The following is a 21,359-nucleotide window of genomic DNA, read 5'->3' as shown; positions in this document are numbered from 1 at the left end:
ACCGAGAGACTGAAAAACAGCTTCTATCTCAAGGCCATCAGACTGTTAAACAGCCACCACTAACACTGAGTGGCTGCTGCCAACACACTGACACTGACTCAACTCCAGCCACTTTAATAATGGGAATTGATGGGAAATGATGTAAATATATCACTAGCCACTTTAAACAATGCTACCTTATATAAATGTTACTTACCCTACATTATTCATCTCATATGCATACGTATATACTGTACTCTATATCATCGACGGTATCCTTATGTAATACATGTATCACTAGCCACTTTATACTATACTATGCCACTTTGTTTACATACTCATCTCATTTGTACATACTGTACCCGATACCATCTACTGTATCTTGCCTATGCTGCTCTGTACCATCACTCATTCATATATCCATATGTACATATTCTTTATCCCCTTACACTGTGTACAAGACAGTAGTTTTGGAATTGTTAGTTAGATTACTTGTTATTACTGCATTGTCGGAACTAGAAGCACAAGCATTTCGCTACACTCGCATTAACATCTGCTAACCATGTGTATGTGACAAATACAATTTGATTTGATTTGATTTGATTTGATTTATAACTAATACATATAAACTCAGCAAAAAAAGAAATGTCCTCTCACTGTCAACTGCATTTATTTTCAGCAAACTTAACATGTGTAAATATTTGTATGAACATAACAAGATTCAACATCTGAGACATAAACTGAACAAGTTCCACAGACATGTGACTAACATAATTGGAATAATGTGTCGCTGAACAAAGGGGGGAATCAAAATCAAAAGCAACAGTCAGTATCTGGTGCGGCCACCAGCTGCATTAAGTACTGCAGTGCATCTCCTCATGGACTGCACCAGATTTGCCAGTTCTTGCTGTGAGATGTTACCCCACTCTTCCACCAAGGCACCTGCAAGTTCCCGGACATTTCTGGGAGGAATGGCCCTAGCCCTCACCCTCCGATCCAACAGGTCCCAGACGTGCTCAATGGGATTGAGATCCGGGCTCTTCGCTGGCCATGGCAGAACACTGACATTTCTGTCTTGGAGGAAATCACGCACAGATGGAACAGTATGGCTGGTGGCATTGTCATGCTGGAGGATCATGTCAGGATGAGCCTGCAGGAAGGGTACCACATGAGGGAGGAGGATGTCTTCCCTGTAACGCAGTGTTGAGATTGCTTGCAATGACAACACGCTCAGTCCGATGATTCTGTGGCACACCACCCCAGACCATGACGGACCCTCTACCTCCAAATCGATCCCGCTCCAGAGTACAGGCCTTGGTGTAACGCTTATTCCTTTGACGATAAACAAGAATCCGACCATCACCCCTGCTGAGACAAAACCGTGACTCGTCAGTAAAGAGCACTTTTTGCCAGCCCTGTCTAGTCCAGTGACTGTGGGTTTGTGCCCATAGGCGACGTTGTAGACGGTGATGTCTGGATAGGACCTGCCTTACAACGGGCCTACAAGCCCTTAGTCCAGCCTCTCTCAGCCTATTGCGGACAGTCTGAGCACTGATGGAGGGATTGTGTGTTCCTGGTGTAACTCGGGCAGTTGTTGTTGCCATCCTGTACCTGTCCCGCAGGTGTGATGTTCGGATCCTGTGCAGGTGTTGTTACACATGGTCTGCCACTGCAAGGACGATCAGCTGTCCGTCCTGTCTCTCTGCAGCGCTGTCTTAGGCGTCTCACAGTACGGACATTGCAATTTATTGCTCTGGCCACATCTGCAGTCCTCATGCCTCCTTGCAGCATGCCTAAGGCACGTTCACGCAGATGAGCAGGGACCCTGGGCATCTTTCTTTTGGTGTTTTTCAGAGTCAGTAGAAAGACCTCTTTAGTGTCCTACGTTTTCATAACTGTGACCTTAATTGCCTACTGTCTGTACGCTGTTAGTGTCTTAACGACCGTTCCACATGTGCATGTTCATTAATCGTTTATGGTTCATTGAACAAGCAATGTTTAAACCCTTTAAAATGAAGATCTGTGAAGTTATTTGGATTTTTACAAATGATCTTTGAAAGACAGGGTCCTAAAAAAGGGATGTTTCTTTTTTTGCTGAGTTATATATATATATATATATATTCACCTTTAATTTAACTAGGCAAGTCAGTTAAGAACATACACATTCATACAGTTGAAGTCGGAAGTTTACATACACCTTAGCCAAACACATTTAAAAACTCAGTGTTTCACAATTCCTGACATTTAATCCTAGTAAAAATTCCCTGTCTTAGGTCAGTTAGGATCACCACTGTTTTTTAAGAATGTGAAATGTCAGAATAATAGTAGAGAGAATGATTTCTTTCAGCTTGTATTTATTTCATCAACATTCCCAGTGGGTCAGACGTTTACATACACTCATTTAGTATTTTGTAGCATTGCCTGTAAATTGTTGAAGTTGGGTCAAACGTTTCAGGTAGCCTTCCACAAGCTTCCCACAATAAGTTGGGTGAATATCGGCCCATTCCTCCTGACAGAGCTGGTTTAACTGAGTCAGGTTTGTAGGCCTCCTTGCTCGCACATGCCTTTTCAGTTCTGCCCACAAATGTTCTATAGGATTGAGGTCAGGGCTTTGTGATGGCCACTCCAATACCTTGACTTTGTTGTCCTTACGCCATTTTGCCACAACTTTGGAAGTATGCTTGGGGTAATTGTCCATTTGGAAGACCCAAGCTTTAAATTCCTGACTGATGTCTTGAGATGTTGCTTCAATATATCCACATAATTTCCCCTTCTCAGGATGCCATCTATTTTGTGAAGTGCACCAGTCCCTCCTGCAGCAAAGCACCCCCACAACATGATGCTGCCACCCCTGTGCTTCATGGTTGGGATGGTGTTCTTTGGCTGGCAAGCCTCCCCCTTTTCCTCCAAACATAACAATGGTCATTATGGCCAAACAGTTTTGTTTTTGTTTCATCAGACCAGAGGACATTTTTCCAAAAAGTACGATCTTTGTCCACATGTGCAGTTGCAAACCGTAGTCTGGCTTTTTGATGGCGGTTTTGGAGCAGTGGCTTCTTCCTTGCTGAACGGCCTTTCAGGTTATGTCGATATAGGACTTGTTTTACTGTGGATATAGATACTTTTGTACCCGTTTCCTCCAGCATCTCCACAAGGTCCTTTGCTGTTGTTCTGGGATTGATTTGCACTTTTCGCACCAAAGTACGTTCATCTCTAGGAGACAATGCATCTCCTTCCTGAGTGGTATGACGGCTGCGTGGTCCCATGGTGCTTATACTTGCGTACTATTGTTTGTACAGATGAACGTGGTAAATTCAGGCATTTGGAAATTGCTCCCAAGAATGAACCAGACTCGTGGAGGTCTACATTTTTTTTTCCTGAGGTCTTGTCTGATTTCTTTTGATTTTCCCATGATGTCAAGCAAAGATGCACTAAGTTTCAAGGTAGGCCTTGAAATACATCCACAGGTACACCTCCAATTAGCCTATCAGAAGCTTCTAAAGCATGTCGTTGTTTTCTGGAATTTTCCAAGCTGTTTAAAGACAGCCAACTTAGTGTATGTAAACTTCTGACCCCCTGGAATTGTGATACAGTGAAATATAAGTGAAATAATCTGTCTGTAAACAATGGTTGGAAAAATTACTTGTGTCATGCACAAAGTAGATGTCCTAACCGACTTGCCAAAACTATAGTTTGTTTACAATAAATTTGTGGAGTGGTTGAAAAACGTGTTTTAATTACTCCAATCTAAGTGTATGTAAACTTCCAACTTCAACTGTACAACGACGGCCCTCCCCAGCCAATCCCAGACAACGCTGGGCCAATTTTGCGCCACCCTATGGGACTCCCAATCACGGCCGGATGTGATACAGCCTAGATTTGAACCAGGGACTGTAGTGACGTTTCTTGCACTGAGATGCAGCGACTTAGACCACTGCGCCACTCAAACAGTAGAGCAAAATGTTGATAGTGTTAACTAAAGGAGAAAACTCTAGAAAGTTTAATGAAGTTCAATCTCATGCTTCTCTAAGCGGGCTCATATTTCTTCTGCATGGCAGAGCATTGGTCTGGACTACAACAATTGTCAGACAGATTTGAAAGTTTTAAGTATTTTAAGCCTCCAACCGATAGTTGGAACGACAGTCAAGAGAGAGCTCTTACCTGGTGGAAGCAGTAGTGAACGGCCAGAGGTTTGTCCCTGAGCAGCTCCTCCTCCTGAGAGGTGAAGAGCCACTTGCGGAGGGCCAGACAGGTACCCGGCACGACCGATGTGTAGTTCTGCACGTACAACTTGTGGGGGAACTCGTTGGGGGCCAGTTTTCTCACTAGGGAAATGGGGAGAGGTGGTTAAGGGCGCGTCTCAATAGACTATAGAGGTTTCACCTTCCTGTCATCAGCACAGATCTGGAGAAACATAGGCTGTGAGGAGACGGCATGGCGGAAACATGTTTTGGTGGCTACTTTCATTTAAATTTCTCTGTGTTTGAAGATCAGTGCAGTTACGGGGAAGGAGACATGGAGAGGAAGCCACTTTAGACTACTGAGATGCAACTGTAATCAGAAGAGTAAAGGTGAAAGGGGTCGGTACATGGACTAGCTGTGGACTCCAGAGGAATGAATGAATTTACAGATGAATGGTCTTACCAAAGGAGTGGTTGATGACTTCAAAGAGGGCAAAGTAGCTGGCCATGATGCTGTCCATACCAACCTTCATCACTAAAGCCTGGCGGATGGAGAGAGGGAAAGTACAGTGGCGGCCCATAAGTTATTTATATGCATGCACCATTCAGTCACATAAGAGCTATGCATGCATTGATATTGATCTAGTGTTACACACTCTGGTCCTATGAGTGCAAACTTTGTCCCAGCATTAACCCACCAGATGATTCAACTAACCAGGGTCTTGATTTTTATTTATTTAATTTATTTTATTTTTATATAAGTCAGTTAAGAACAAATTCTTATTTTCAATGACGGCCTAGGAACAGTGGGTTAACTGCCTGTTCAGGGGCAGAACGACAGATTTGTACCTTGTCAGCTCAGGGGTTTGAACTTGCAACCTTCCGGTTTCTAGTCCAACACTTGGCTACCCTGCCGCCCCATGATGATTTCATTAATATCTTCATTATTCGTCTGTCCTTATGTTTAGTGTACTTTTATGTACACTTATTTTAATATGAGATTTTATTATATTTATCCTGCAGATTTTCTTGTGCATATAAAGTGACTTTGGGTGTCTCGAAAAGCGTTTAAAATAAAATGTATTATTAATATAGAAGTTGATTGGTTGAATCAAGGGTGTATTCAGTGGTGTACTGACTGAGCAACCAGGCAAGAAGGACCTTGGTCAGGGAGGTGACCAAGAACCCAATGACCACTGACAGAACTACAGCGTTCATTGGCTGAGATGGGAGAATATGCCAGAAGGACAACAGTCTCTACAGCACTTCACCAATCTGGGCTTTATGGGAGTGGCCAGACGGAAGCCATCCTGAGAAAAAGGCAAATAACAGCACGCCTGTAGTTTGCAAAAAGTGACGTGAAAAACTCAGAACATAATGCAAAAGATTAAGTGGTCTGATGAGAAAAACGTAACTCCTCGGCCTGAATGCAAAGCGCTATGTCTGGAGAAAACCAGGCACAGCTCATCACCTGTCTAACACCATCCCTACTGTGAAGAATGGTGGTGGCAGCATCATGCTATGGGAATGCTATTCAGCAGCAGGGACTGGGAGACTGGTAAGGATAGAGGAACAACGAATGGAGCCAAATACTGGAAAATCTTTGATAAGAACATGCTTCAGAGTGCACTCCAGACTTGAATCCCATTGAAAATCTGTGGAAGACTGCTGTTCACTGCTGCTCCCCATCTAACGTAACAGAGCTTGAGAAAATCTGTACAAAGCTGATAGACATACCCAAGACGACTCAAAGCTGGGATCGCCTCCAACGACACATCTACAAAGTATTGACTCGGGTGTGAATTACGTAAATGAGATATTGCTGTATTTCATTTGGCCCCAAAAAATCTAATGTTTTCACCTTGTCATTATGGACTATTGTGTCTAGATGGGTGAGAAATAAATTTAATCAATATTGAATTCAAGCTGTAACAAAATGTGTCAAAATAAGTCAAGGGGTATGAACACATTCTGAAGGCACTGTAGCTATTCATTACAGTAGCTAGCTAGCTAAACTAGCGAGTGCTTTGTTAACTTTATTAGCACCATGTTTTGAGAGGTGGAAAATGCACACACCATAGCCCAGTCCTATCAGGGGCTGCCATATCATCTCCCTCTCTGCCTTATTCGTGCTTTGTGCCGTCACACTTTAGAGCCCTGCCTCTAGGACTAGAAGTGAGGAACACGGCACTGCTCAATATACCTGGTAGACTTAAAAAAAAAAAAAATGTTTTATTAAAGATCAGCTTAATATTGCAGAAAGAATGTTGCTTCCATCAAAGTAATTGTCTGCATCATTTCCAGTCCCTATTTTTTGGGTAAATGTATATATATCCATACATGCATGTATACATATTCACATATATACAGCTTTTTTCCATCTACGTAACATTGCAAAAATCCGAAACTTTGTCCAAAAATGATGCAGAAAGGTTGATCCATGCTTTTGTTGCTTCTAGGTTGGACTACTGCAGTGCTCTACTTTCCAGCTACCCGGATAAAGCACTAAATAAACTTCAGTTAGTGCTAAATACGGCTGTTAGAATCCTGACTAGAACCAAAAAATGTGATCATATTACTCCAGTGCTAGCCTCCCTACACTGGCTTCCTGTTAAGGCAAGGGCTGATTTCAAGGTTTTACTGCTAACCTACAAAGCATTACATGGGCTTGCTCCTACCCATCTTTCCGATTTGGTCCTGCCGTACATGCACGCTACGGTCACAAGACGCAGGCCCCCTAATTGTCCCTAGAATTTCTAAGCAAACAGCTGGAGGCCGGGCTTTCTCCTATAGAGCTCCATTTTTATGGAATGGTCTGCCTACCCATGTGAGAGACGCAGTCTCAGTCTCAACCTTTAAGTCTTTACTGAAGACTCATCTCTTCAGTGGGTCATATGACTGAGTGTAGTCTGGCCCAGGAGTGTGAAGGTGAACGGAAAGGCACTGGAGCAAAGAACCGCCCTTGCTGTCTCTGCCTGGCCGGTTCCCCTCTCTCCACTGGGATTGTCTGCCTCTAACCCTATTTACAGGGGCTGAGTCACTGGCTTACTGGTGCTCTTCCATGCCGTCCCTAGGAAGGGTGCGTCACTTGAGTGGGTTGAGTCACTGATGTGATCTTCCTGTCTGGGTTGGCACCCCCCCTTGGGTTGTGCCGTGGCGGAGATCTTTGTGGGCTATACTCGGCCTTGTCTCAGAATGGTAAGTTGGTGGTTGAAGATATCCCTCTAGTGGTGTGGGGGCTGTGCTTTGGCAAAGTGGGTGGGGTTATATCCTTCCTGTTTGGCCCTGTCCGGGGGTATCATCGGAAGAGGCCACAGTGTCTCCTGACCCCTCCTGTCTCAGCCTCCAGTATTTATGCTGCAGTAGTTTATGTGTCGGGGGGCTAGGGTCAGTTTGTTATATCTGGAGTACTTCTCCTGTCTTATCCGGTGTCCTGTGTGAATTTAAGTATGCTCTCTCTAATTCTCTCTCTCAGAGGAGGACCTGAGCCCTAGGACCATGCCTCAGGACTACCTGGCATGATGACTCCTTGCTGTCCCCAGTCCACCTTGGCGTGCTGCTGCTCCTGTTTTAACTGTTCTGCCTGCGGCTATGGAACCCTGACCTGTTCACTGGAAGTGCTACCTGTCCCAGACCTGCTGTTTTCAACTCTCTAGAGACAGCAGGAGCGGTAGAGATACTGTTAATTATTTACTCCTGAGGTGCTGACTTGCTGCACCCTCAACAACTTCTGTGATTATTATTATTTGACCATGCTGAACATCTTGGCCATGTTCTGTTATAATCTCCACCGGGCACAGCCAGAAGAGGACTGGCCACCCCTCATAGCCTGGTTCCTTTCTAGGTTTCTTCCTAGGTTTGGCCTTTCTAGAGAGTTTTTCCTAGCCACCATGCTTCTACACCTGCATTGCTTGCTGTTTGGGGTTTTAGGCTGGGTTTCTGTACAGCACTTTGAGATATCAGCTGATGTAAGAAGGGCTATATAAATACATTTTATACATACGTCTATAGACATACATACTTTATAAAGAATAAACCTTTATTATTCCCCGCAAACCCTACCACCAATCCCCCAAATGGAGTAAACTAATAAACACTTCGGCTTTTACCTTCAATTTGTACATCGCATACACATTTTACAGACAGTCAATTTTACAATAGGTATTTTTTGTTATACCTGGTAGACTTGGTCAGTCGTGCTGTTCTTGCGCACCCTGACAGAGATGGTGGTCTTGTCTGGCAGGGCTATCCGCAACTCCACGTCTGACACACCATTGTAATTCTGACAAACAGAGAAAGAAAGGGTGAGCATCAGTGTGTGTGTCACACACAGCTACGGAACCTGCCTGCACAAACGTACCTCATCTGATTCAGACAGGAATTCCTGCATGATGTCACTCTCCCCAATCACCCGCACAGAACAAACTACAGAAGAAGAGAGCAAAATGTCATCTTAACATATTGCATTCACATGTACACTTTGAACATACACATAGAGTTGAAGTCGGAAGTTTACACACACCTTAGCCAAATACATTTAAACTCAGTTTCACAGTTCCTGACATTTAATCCTAGTAAAAAGTTCCTGTCTTAGGTCAGTTAGGATCACCACTTTATTTTAAGAATGTGAAATGTAAGAATAATAGTAGAGAGAATGATTTCTTTCAGCTTGTATTTCTTTCATCACATTCCCAGTGGGTCAGAAGTTTACATACACTCATTTAGTATTTGGTAGCCATGCCTTAAAGTTGTTTAACTTGGGTCAAACATTTTGGGTAGCCTTCCCACAATAAGTTGGGTGAATTTTGGCCCATTCCAACTGACAGAGCTGGTTCAGTTCTGCCCACAAATGTTCTATAGGATTGAGGTCAGGGCTTTGTGATGGCCACTCCAATACCTTGACTTAGTTGCCCTTAAGCCATTTTGCCACAACTTTGGAAGTATGCTTGGGGTCATTGTCCATTTGGAAGACCCATTTGCGACCAAGCTTTAACTTCTTGAGTGATGTCTTGAGATGTTGCTTCAATATATCCACATAATTTCCCCTTCTCATGTCATCTATTTTGTGAAGTGCACCAGTCCCCACTGCAGCAAAGTCCCCCCCACAGCATGATGCTGCCCACCCGTGATTCACATTTGGATGTTGTTCCTCGGCTTGCAAGCCTCTCCCTTTTTCCTCCAAACACAACAATGGTCATTACGGCCAAACAGTTCTATTTTTGTTTCATCAGACCAGAGGACATTTCTCCAAAAAGTACGATCTTTGTCCCCATTGGCAGTTGCAAACCGTAGTCTGGCTTTTTGATGGCGGTTTTGGAGCAGTGGCTTCTTCCTTGCTGAGCGGCCTTTCAGGTTATGTCGATATAGGACTCGTTTTACTGTGGATATACATACTTTTGTAGCCGTTTCCTCCAGCATCTTCACAAGGTCCTTTGCTGTTGTTCTGGGATTGATTTTCACTTTTCACACCAAAGTACATTCATCTCTAGGAGACAGAATGCGTCTCCTTCCTGAGTGGTATTATTTTTTATTTTATTTTTTATTTTACCTTTATTTAACTAGGCAAGTCAGTTAAGACTTCCGGTTACTAGTCCAACACTAACCACTAGGCTACCCTGCCGCATGGTGTTTATACTTGCATACTATTGTTTGTACAGATGAACGTGGTACCTTCATGCATTTGGAAATTGCTCCCAAGGATGAACCAGACTTGTGGAGGTCTACAATTTTTTTTCTGAGATCGTGGCTGATTTCTTTAGATTTTCCCATGATGTCAAGCAAAGAGGCACTGAGTTTGAAGGTAGGCCATGAAATACATCCACATGTGCACCTCCAATTAACTCAAATTATGTCAATTAGCCTATCAGAAGATCCTAAAGCCATGACATCATTTTCTGGAATTTTCCAAGCTGTTTAAAGGTACAGTCAACTTAGTGCATGTAAACTTCTGACCCACTGGAAAAGTGAAATAATCTGGAAACAATTGTTGAAAAAATGACTTAGTAGATATCCTAACCGACTTGCCAAAACTCTAGTTTGTTATCAAGAAATTTGTGGAGTGGTTGAAAAACAAGTTTTAATGACTCCAACCTAAGTGTATTATGTAAACTCCCGACTTCAACTGTACATGTACATACAAGTACATTAACGTACATACACATTCAAGGGCATTCAACAAGTATTGCAATGATTAGCGATACGTCTGCAGGAGATAGAGAGCTATGTCGAAGTTCAACACACTGCATTACAGCATACTTGGTTTCTCACTTCTCGAAACACTCGGCAGGTAGCCTAGTGGTTACAGCGTTGGGCCAGTAACCGAAAGATTGCTGGATCGAATCCCCGAGCTGACAAGGTAAAAATCTGTCGTTCTGCCCCTGAGCAAGGCAGTTAACCTACTGTTTCCCGGAAGCCGAAGACATGGATGTCGATTATGGCAGCCCCCCGCACCTCTGATTCAGAAGACACATTTCAGTTGAATGCATTCAGTCATACAACTGACTAGGTATCCCTACTTGAACTCACACAGGCATTCCAAAAATTATAACATGTGCTAAATGTTTTCTAATCTCTCCTCAACTGACTTTTCATCTCCAGCACTGACAGATGGAAGGGGTGTAATAACACATAATTAAATAGAAAGTAATAATAATATCCACCAAATATACAAAACATTAAGAACACCTGCTCTTTCCATGACAAAGACCGCCCTGGTGAAAGCTATGATCCCTTATTGATGTCACTTGTTAAATCCATTTCAAATCAGTGCAGATGAAGGGGAGGATACAGGTTAAAGACATGGATTGTGTATGTGTACCATTCAAAGTGCAAATGTAAATGTAAACAGGTCAACATTCACAAGGCCAGACGGATTACCAGGACGTGTGCTCGGAGTGTCTTAACTGACATTGTCAACCTGTCCCTGACCGAGTCCGTAATACCAACGTTTCAAGCAGACCACCATATTCCCTGTGTCCAAGAACACCAAGGTAACCTGACTATATGACTACCGACCCGTAGCACTCACGTCTGTAGCCATGAAGTGCTTTGAAAGGCTGGTCATGGCTCACATCAACACCATGATAGCAGAAAACCTAGACCCACTCCAATTTGCATACCGCCCCAACAGATCCACAGATGATGCAATCTCTACTGCACTCCACACTGCCCATTCCCACCTGGACAAAAGGAACACTTACGTGAGAATGCTATTCATTGACTACAGCTCAGCGTTCAACACCATTGTGCCCTCAAAGCTCATCACTAAGCTAAGGACCCTGAGACTAAACACCTCCCTCTGCAACTGGATCTTGCACTTCCAGACAGGCCACCTCCGGGTGGTAAGGGTATGTAACAACATCTGCCACGCTGGTCCACAACCCAGGGGCCCCTCAGGGTGCGTGCTCAGTCCCCTCCTGTACTCCCTGTTCACCCATGACTGCATGGCAAGCACAACACCAACACCATCAAGTTTGCCGATGACACAACAGTGGTAGGCCTGATCACTGACAACGATGAGACAGTCTATAGGGAGGTCAGAGACAGTGTGGTGCCAGGATAACAACCTCTCCCTGAACGTGATCAAGACAAAAAAGATGATTGTGGATTACAGAAAAAGTAGGCCCGAGCACGCCCCCATTCTCATCGACAGGGCTGTAGTGGAGCAGGCTGAGAACTTCAAGTTCCTTGGTGTCCACATAGTCAACAAACGATCATGGTCCAAACACACCAAGACAGTCATGAAGAGGGCACGACAACACCTATTCCACCCCAGGAGACTGAAAAGATTTGGCATGGGTCCTCAGATCCTCAAAAAGTTATACAGGTGCACCATCGAGATTGCATGGTTGCATCCCCGCCTGGTACGGCAACTGCACGGCCTCCGACCGCAGTTACAAAGGGTATTGTGTCCGGCCCAGTACATCACCGGGGCCAGGCTTCCTGCCATCCAGGGGCCAGGCTTCCTGCCATCCAGGAACCTTTATGCCAGGCGGTGTCAGAGGAAGGACCAAAAAATTGCCAATGACTCCAGCCACCCTATTCATAGACCGTTCCTCTCTGCTACCGCACGGCACCGGAGAACCAAGTCTAGGTCAAAAAGGCTTCTTAACAGCTTCAACCACCAAGCCATAAGACTCTTGAAGAGTTAATCAAATTGCTACCCGGACTACTTGCATTGTCCCCACCCCACATTGTCATGCTGCTGCTACTCTGTTTATTATTCATGCATTGTAACTTTACCTTTTTCTACATGTACACTACCGTTCAAAAGTTTGGGGTCACTTAGAAATGTCCTTGTTTTTGAAAGAAAAGCACATTGTATTCATTAAAATATCACATTAATCAGAAATACAGTGTAGACATTGTTAACGTTATAAATGACTATTGTATCTGGAAACGGCTGGTTTTGAATGGAATATCTGCGTAGCCGTACAGAGGCCCATTATCAGCGACCATCACTCCTGTGTTCCAATGGCACGATGTGTTAGCTAATCCAAGTTTATCATTTTAAAAGGCTAATTGATCATTAGAAAACCCTTTTGCAATTCGGTTAGCACAGCTGAAAACTGTTGTACTGATTAAAACCTCTTGAAGCTAGAGGGCACTATTTTTATGTTTGGAAAAATAACGTTCCCAAAGTAAACGGCCTATTTCTCAGGACCAGATGCTAGAATATGCATATAATTGACAGATTAGGATAGAAAACACAAAAGTTTCCAAAACTGTAAAAATATTGTCTGTGAGTATAACAGAACTGATATTGCAGGCCTGAGAAAAATCCAATCAGGAAGTTACTCTTATTTTGAAATCCCTGTGTTCCTATGCATCCCTATTGCCCATTGAAAGGGATATCAACCAGATTCATTTTTCTATGGCTTCCCTAAGGTGTCAACAGCCTTTAGACATAGTTTCAGGCTTTTATTTTGAAGAATGAGCGTGAACGACCACATTGCGTAAGTGGACAGGTGGGGGCTCTCAGAGTGATTTGTGCGCAAAAGAGAGAGGCGTCCATTGTTACTCCCGGTCCTAGTGAAAAGCCAACTGTCCCGGTTGATATATTATCGTATAGATATTTGAAAAACACCATGAGGATTGATTATAAAAAAACGTTTTACATTTTTCTGTGGACATTATGGAGCTAATTTGGAATTTTTGTCTGCGTTGTCGTGACCGCTCTTTCCGGTGGATTCCTGGGCATAACGCACCAAACTAACGGGAGGTATTTGGATATAAAAAATATCTTTATGGAACAAAAGGAACATTTGTTGTCTAACTGGGAGTCTCGTGAGAGAAAACATCCCAAGATCATCAAAGGTAAACGATTAATTTGATTGCTTTTCTGATTTTCGTGACCAAGTTACCTGATGCTAGGTGTACTTATTGTTTTGTCGAGCAATCGATAAACTTACAAACGCTTGTATTGCTTTCGCTGTAAAGCATAATTTAAAAATCTGAGACGACAGGTGGATTAACAAAAAACTGTGTTATCCTATATTGCACTTGTGATTTCATGAATATTAATATTTTCTAGTAATATTATTTGACTGTGGCGCTATGCTATTCAGCGTTGTTGATGATAATTCTCCCGGATCCGGGATGGGTGGTTCGAAGAGTTAAAGAAGCAATAAAACTGGCTTTCTTTAGACTAGTTGAGTACCTGGGTCATCAGCATTTGTGGGTTCGATTACAGGCTCAAAATGGCCAGAAACAAATAACTTTCTTCTGAAACTCATCAGTCTATTCTAGTTCTGAGAAATTAAGGCTATTCCATGTGAGAAATTGCCAAGAAACTGAAGATCTTGTACATCGCTGTGTACTAGTCCCTTCACAGAACAGTGCAAACTGGCTCTAACTAGAATAGAAATAGGAGTGGGAGGCCCCGCTGCAAGAGGACAAGTACATTTGAGTGTCTAATTTGAGAAACGGACACCTCACAAGTCCTCAACTGGCAGCTGCATTAAATAGTACCCGCAAAACACCAGTCTCAACGTCAACAGTGAAGAGGCGACTCCGGGATGCTGGCCTTCTGTTCTGAGGGCAAAATTTGGGGGTGCAACTCAATATTAGGAAGGTGTTCTTAATGTTTGGTTTTCTCAGTATATATGTGAAATATACATCTGCGTAATATGATGCCTGTGGTGCTGGATCTATAGGCACTATCCGCAAGTCAGCGTTACACATTATTGAATGGAATTAAGTTGCCATCCTGAACCTAGAGTGTTTTCCTTATTTACCTCTCCTCAATTCTCTACAATACCTCCTTCACTACCTTTGCTCCCTTATTCTCGTCGAACACCTCACCTCTTTCCAGATACTCCTCCAGGCCCCTGCGGCGTGCGTCCAGCTGCTGCTCAGACAGGGAGAAGGGCCACTTCCCGGGTATCTTGGGGAAGATGTAGCTGGCAAACTCCCTCTTCAGGTTCTGGTTCAGGATAGCAAACTCTCGGTAACGCTTGGAGCACAGCTGCCTGCCCGACATGTACACGTTGTACACCTGTAGGGGACAGACCGAGGTGAGCGGGAAGGCATCATACGACAGAACACTGGGGAAATTATGCACTGTATTCACTTGTAAAAGATTTGACATGTACACAGGAATCTTAAGTGTGACATTTTTGGTTACATATGCTCCTAAATGTTTTGCCGAAGCGACATGAGTGTTCGAATACTCATACTAACCACACTAATCATACTATTTGTGTCGTAAATTGAGTATATATTATGCTTATTTGTCATAGTATGGATATAGTTAGTATGCCAAAAGTTCCCTGATGTCGTACTACATTCGTCAAAATACGAAGTATTCAAGCAGCATTATTTTCATGCCTTTAAAGCCAATAATGCAATTCTTAAAAAAGTGGGCGTGGCTTCACATCGTTTTCAGATTGTAATAAAATCCAACGAGAGCGGATACAAATTAGAGGTCGACCGATTATGATTTTTCAACGCCGATACCGATTATTGGAGGACCAAAAAAAGCCGACACCGATTAATCTGACAATTAAAAAAGAAATGTATTTGTAATAATGACAATTACAACAATACAGAATGAATACTTATTTTAACTTAATATAATACATCAATAAAAATCAATTTAGGCTAAAATAAATGTGGTTTAAATAATGCAAAAACAGTGTTGGAGAAGAAAGTAAAAGTGCAATATGTGCTATGTAAAAAAGCTAAAGTTTAAGTTCCTTGCTCAGAACATGAGAATATATGAAAGCTGGTGGTTCCTTTTAACATGAGACTTCAATATTCCAAGGTAAGAGGTTTTAGGTTGAAGTTGTAATATTTATAGGACTATTTCTCTATACCATTTGTATTTCATATACCTTTGACTCTTGGATGTTCTTATAGGCACTTTAGTATTGCCAGTGTAACAGTATAGCTTCCTTCCCGCTCCTCGCTCCTACCTGGGCTCGAACTAGGAACACATCGACAACAGCCAACCTCGAAGCAGCGTTACCCATGCAGAGCAAGAGAAACAACTACTCCAAGTCTCAGAGTGAGTGATGTTTGAAACGCTATTTGCGCTCACCCCACTAACTAGCTAGCCATTTCACATCGATTACACCAGCCTAATCTCGAGAGTTGATAGGCTTGAAGTCATAAACAGAGCAATGCTTGAAGCACAACGAAGAGCTGCTGGAAAAATGCACAAAAGTGCTGTTTGAATGAATGCTTACAAGCCTGCTGGTGCCTACCATCGCTCAGTCAGACTGCTCTATCAAATATCAAATCATAGGCTTAATTATAACATAATAACACACAGAAATACGAGCCTTTGGTCATTAACTTCTTGGTGACAGGGGGGCAGTATTGAGTAGCTTGGATGAATAAGGTTCCCAGAGTAAACTGCCTGCTACTCTGTCCCATATGCTAATATATGCATATTATTAGTAGTATTGGATAGAAAACACTCTGAAGTTTCTACAACTGTTTGAATGATGTCTGAGAGTGTAACAGAACTCATATGGCAGGTGAAAACCTGAGAGAAATCCAACCAGGAAGTGGGAAATCTGAGGCTTGTAGTTTAACTCAGCCCCTATTGTAGTATGCATTGGTTATGTTGCACTTCCTAAGGCTTCCACTAGATGTCAAGTCTTTAGAACGTTGTTTCAGGCTTCTACTGTCAAGTGGGACCGAATGAGAGAGGAATGAGTCAGGTGTCTGGCAGAGTGCCACAGGCTCTGAGGCGCGGGCATGAGAGAGTTAGCTCTCGTTCCATTGCTTTTCTACAGACATAGGAATTCTCCGGTTGGAACATTATTGAAGATTGATGATAAAATCATCCTAAAGATTGATTCTATACTTAGTTTGACAAGTTTCTACGGGCTGTAACGGAACTTTTTGAACTTCTCGTCCGTCTTTCGGCTGGACCTGAATGCGCTTTTGGATTTGTTTACCAAACGCCCTAACAAAATAAGTTATTTGGACATAAATGGACATTATCGAACAAAACAAACATTATTGTGGAACTGCGATTCCTGGGAGTGCATTCTGATGAAGATCATCAAAGGTAAGTGAATATTTATAATGCTATTTATGACTAATGTTGACTACCCAATATATTTTCGGCTGCTTTGTTGTATGAACGCTGTACTCAGATTATTGCATGGTTTGCTTTTCAGTAAAGTTTTGAAATCTGACACAGCGGTTGCATTAAGGAGAAGTATATCTTTAATTCCATGTATAACACGTGTATTTTCATCAACATTTATAATGAGTATTTCTGTAAATAGAGTATGTGGCTCTATTTACAGAAACAAGCAATTGTAAAATTAGATTTTTTGATATAAATATGCACTTTATCGATCAAAACATACATGTATAGTTTAACATGAAGTCCTATGAGTGTCATCTGATGAAGATGATCAAAGGTTAGTGATTAATTTGATCTCTATTTGTGCTTTTTGTGACCCCTCTCTTTGGCTGGAAAAATGGCTGTGTTTTTCTGTGAGTTGGTGGTGACCTAACATAATCGTTTGTGGTGCTTTCGCTGTAAAGCATTGAAATCAGACACTGTGGCTGGATTAACGAGAATGTTATCTTTAAATGGTGTAAAATACTGAAAGCTTGAGGAATTTTAATTATGAGATTTTTGTTTTGAATTTGGCGCCCTGCACTTTCACTTGCTGTTGGCGAGGTGTGACGCTACCGTCCCACATATCCCAGAGAGGTTAATATGGTCAAATCCGGAAACTACCATTTCGAAAACAAAACGTTTATTAATTCAGTGAAATACGAAACTGTTTGGAATTTTATCTAACGGGTGGCATCCATAAGTCTAAATATTGCTGTTACATTGTTACATTAATCGGTGTCATAATTACGTAAAATTCTGGCAAAAAAGTTTGCAATGAGCCAGGCGGTCCAAACTGTTGCATGTACCCTGACTCTGCGTGCAATGAACGCAAGAGAAGTGACAATTTCACCTGGTTAATATTGCCTGCTAACCTGGAGTTATTTTAGCTAAATATGCAGGTTTAAAAATATATACTTATGTGTGTTGATTTTAAGAAAGGCATTGGTGTTTATGTTTGGTAAAGTCGTGCAACGATTGTTTTTTTTCTCGCAAATGAGCTTTTGTTAAATCATCCCCATGCTTTGCATTGATTATATGCAATGCAGGACACGCTGGATAACAGGCCGCCCCCTGGTGGCCTGTTACCTCCTCCACACTGATTCTCAACACGGGGTCCCACAAGGGTGCGTCCACAGTCCCCTCCTGTACACCCACGACTGCGTGGCCTCACAATTCCAACGCTATCATCAAGTTCATCTGACGACGCAAAAGTAGTAGACCTGATTACAAACAATGATGAGACGGACTATAGGGAGGAGGTAGGCAACCTCTCCCTCAACAAAACAAAGGAGCAGACTGTAGACTTCAGGAGGAACCAGGCTGGACACACCCCATCCTCATCAACAGGGCCGACGTGGAGGCGGTCCAAAACTTCAAGTTCCTTGGCGTGCACATCTCCGAGAAGCTGAAATGGTCAAACCACGCGTACACTGTGGTGAAGAAAGCACGTCAGCGATTCTTCAACCTCAGGATGCTGAAAGAATTCAGCCTGTCCTACAGGGCACTCAGAGTTTTACAGGAGCACTATAGAGACCATACTGTCAGGCTGCATCACTATCCAGCCCATCAGGACACCTACAACACCAGATGTCGAAGGTAGGCCAAGAAGATAAAATAAGGGACCCCAGCCACCCGAGCCATGGCCTGTTCGCCCATCTTCCTTCATCACTCAGACGTGGGCAGTACAGGAGCATGCTGGCTGCTACAAGCAAAAACTAAAGCAGGAAGTACCAGTGACTCGCTCAATACGGAAGTGGTCTAATGACACGGATGCTACACTTCAGGACTGTTTTGCTAGCACAGACTGGAATATATCCCGGGATTCATCCAATGGCATTGAGGAGTACAACACCTCAGTCATCGACTTCATCAATAAGTGCATCGATGACGTTGTCCCCACAGTGACCGTACATACATATCCCAACCAGAAGCCACGGATTACAGGCAACATCCGCATCGAACTAAAGGCTAGAGCTGCCCCTTTCAAGGAGTGGGAGACTAATCTGGACGCTTACAAGAAATCCCGCTATGCCCTCAGTCAAACCACCAAACAAGTAAAGCATCAATACTGAATTAAGATTGAATCGTCTGATGTGGCTGGGCTTGAAAACTGTTATGGACTACAAAAGGAAACCCAGACGCGAGCTGCTCAGTGACGTGAGCCTACCAGATGATCTAAATGCCTTTTATGCTCGTATCGAGGCAAGCAACACTGAAGCATGCACGTGAGCACCAGATGTTCTGGAGCACTGTGATAACACTCTCGGTTGCCGATGTGAACAAAACCTTTAAACAGGTCAACATTAACAAAGCTGCTGGCCAGACGGACTACCAGGACATGTAATCAAAGCATGCGCGGACCGGACCAACTGTCGTGTCTTCACTGACATTTTCAACCTCTCCCTGACCGAGTCTCTAATACCTACATGTTTCAAGCAGACCACCATAGTCCCTGTGCCCAAGGAAGCGAAGGTAACCTGCCTAAATGATTACCACCCCGTGGCACTCACGTCGGTAACCATGAAGTGCTTTGAAAGGCTGGTCATAGCTCTCATCAACAGCATCCTCCCAGACTCCCTTGACCCTGTCCAATTCGCATACCGTCCCAAAAGATACACAGATGAGGCAATCTCCATTGCACTCAACACTGCCTTTTCCCACCTGGACAAAAGGAACACCTATGTGAGAATGATGTTCATTGACTACAGCTCAGCGTTCAACACCATAGTGCCCACGAAGCTCATCACTAAGCTAAGGACTCTGGGACTAAACACCTCCCTCTGCAACTGGATCCTGGACTTCCTGACTTCCGCCCCCAGGTGGTAAGAGTAGAAAATAACACGTCTGTCAAGCTGATCCATAACTCTAAGGGGTGTGTACTTAGTCCCCTCCTGTACTCCCTGTTCACCTACAACTGTGTGGCCAAACACGACTACAACATTATGTTTGCTGACGACACAACAGTGGTAGGCCTGATCACCGACAACGATGAGATAGCCTATAGGGAGGAGGTCAGAACTGGCAGTGTGGTGCCAGGATAACAACCTCTCCCTCAATGTGAGCAAGACAAAGGAGCTGACTGTGGACTACAGGAAAAGGCAAGCCGAACAGGCCCCCATTATCATCGACAGGGCTGTAGTGGAGCGGGTCGAGTTTCCTTGGTATCCATATCACCAACCAACTATAATAGCCCAAACATACCAAGACAGTCGTGAAGAGGGCATGACAAAACCCCAGATCCTCAAAAGGTTCTATAGCTGCACCATCGAGAGCATTGGTTGCATCACCGCCTGGTATGGCAACTGCTCAGCATCTTGTAAGATAAGGTGCTACAGAGGGAAGTGCATACGTCACTGGGGCCAAGCTTCCTGCCATCCAGGACCTATATAAAATAGGCGGTGTCAGAGGAAATCCCATAAAATTGCCACCCAAGTTATAGACTGTTTTCTCTGCTACCGCACGGCAAGCAGTTCCGGAGCACCAAGTCTAGGACCAAAAGGCTCCTCAACAGCTTCTACTCCCAAGCCATTAATGAAATTCGCCACCGGACTAGTTACATTGAACCCCCCCCTCCCCCCCCCCTCCCTTTTGTACACTGCTGCTACTCGTTGTTTATTATCTATGCATAGTCACTTCACCTCTGCCTACACGTACAAATGACCTCAACTAACCTGTACCCCCGCACACTGACTCGGTACCCCCTGTATATAGCCTTGTTATTGTTATTCTTGTTGTGTTACTTTTTATTATTATTTTTTACATTAGTCTATTTGGTAAATATTTTATTACATCTTCTTGAACTGCGCTGTTGGTTAAGGTTATGGGTAAGCAAGCATTTCACGGTAAGGTCTACACTTGTATTCGGCGCATGTGACAAATAAAGTTTGATTTGATCTCTACCAGAAGGTTATCATTAGCATAATCGCTAACTGCTACCACAAAGTGTAGATCTACACGCACCGCATACACAAACAGGGGCATGTCTCTGCAGTTTCAGAAATGTGCACGAAAATACAAATCCCAGATGGATTTTGTTAATGACTTAACATTAACTTGGTTCAATACATTTTAGTTGACTCCATACTAAATTCAATACATTCCGTTTTGATGTCTGGAGTCCGTGATTATACCGCGTTCTCTGAAACACAGATTTTATAGTGCCCCATTTTAGCTTTGTAATGTTATTAACTGTCTCAACTCCCAGTATTAAGGGAATAACATCCTCTTAAAACGTGAGTATAAATGGTGAACATTAAGAAAGATGCACCTGTTTTCAGTAGCGCGAGTGGCGGCTCAAGCTGCTCTTGAAGTCCTTAATTTAGCAAATCCCCACGCAACTCAAGTTTTGATGTAGTTGTCTAGTGTGTTAGGTTGCCAATGCGGTTACAGTTTCATTATGAACATGCCATGAGAAAAAGGTTTGTGAAAAAAGCAAGTGTACAATTTATGTAATGCATCACAGTGTGAAAACATTGCATTTACATCATGTTGAAACCTAATATTCCACAAATGACTTATTTCAATGATTAGGTATTTGTATCAACATTTTAAAACAAAACATGTATTTATAGGGTTACATATTTGTTTGTAGGGCACAACATGTGTTTCAGAAG

General features: G+C 43.1%; 1 protein-coding gene across 2 annotated transcripts in view; it reads right to left on the bottom strand.

Moving 5' to 3' along the window:
• Nucleotides 1-21,359, bottom strand: part of LOC110496010 (sorting nexin-27) — a 70,802-nt gene that overhangs the window by 36,721 nt on the left and 12,722 nt on the right. For both annotated transcript variants that reach the window (XM_021571621.3, XM_036952496.2), the window contains exons 3-7: nt 14,463-14,655; nt 8,521-8,585; nt 8,338-8,442; nt 4,624-4,702; nt 4,141-4,304 (exon numbers count right to left, since the gene is read on the bottom strand). In XM_021571621.3, coding sequence (XP_021427296.1) covers nt 4,141-4,304; nt 4,624-4,702; nt 8,338-8,442; nt 8,521-8,585; nt 14,463-14,655 — 606 coding nt within the window. The remainder of the gene's footprint in view (nt 1-4,140; nt 4,305-4,623; nt 4,703-8,337; nt 8,443-8,520; nt 8,586-14,462; nt 14,656-21,359) is intronic.

This window comes from Oncorhynchus mykiss, chromosome 18, assembly GCF_057628025.1.
Source record: "Oncorhynchus mykiss isolate SJ-2025 chromosome 18, ASM5762802v1, whole genome shotgun sequence".
Lineage (NCBI taxonomy): Eukaryota > Metazoa > Chordata > Actinopteri > Salmoniformes > Salmonidae > Oncorhynchus > Oncorhynchus mykiss.
Note: the sequence above shows the minus strand (reverse complement) of the source record. Positions and strands in the feature narration are given on the sequence as shown.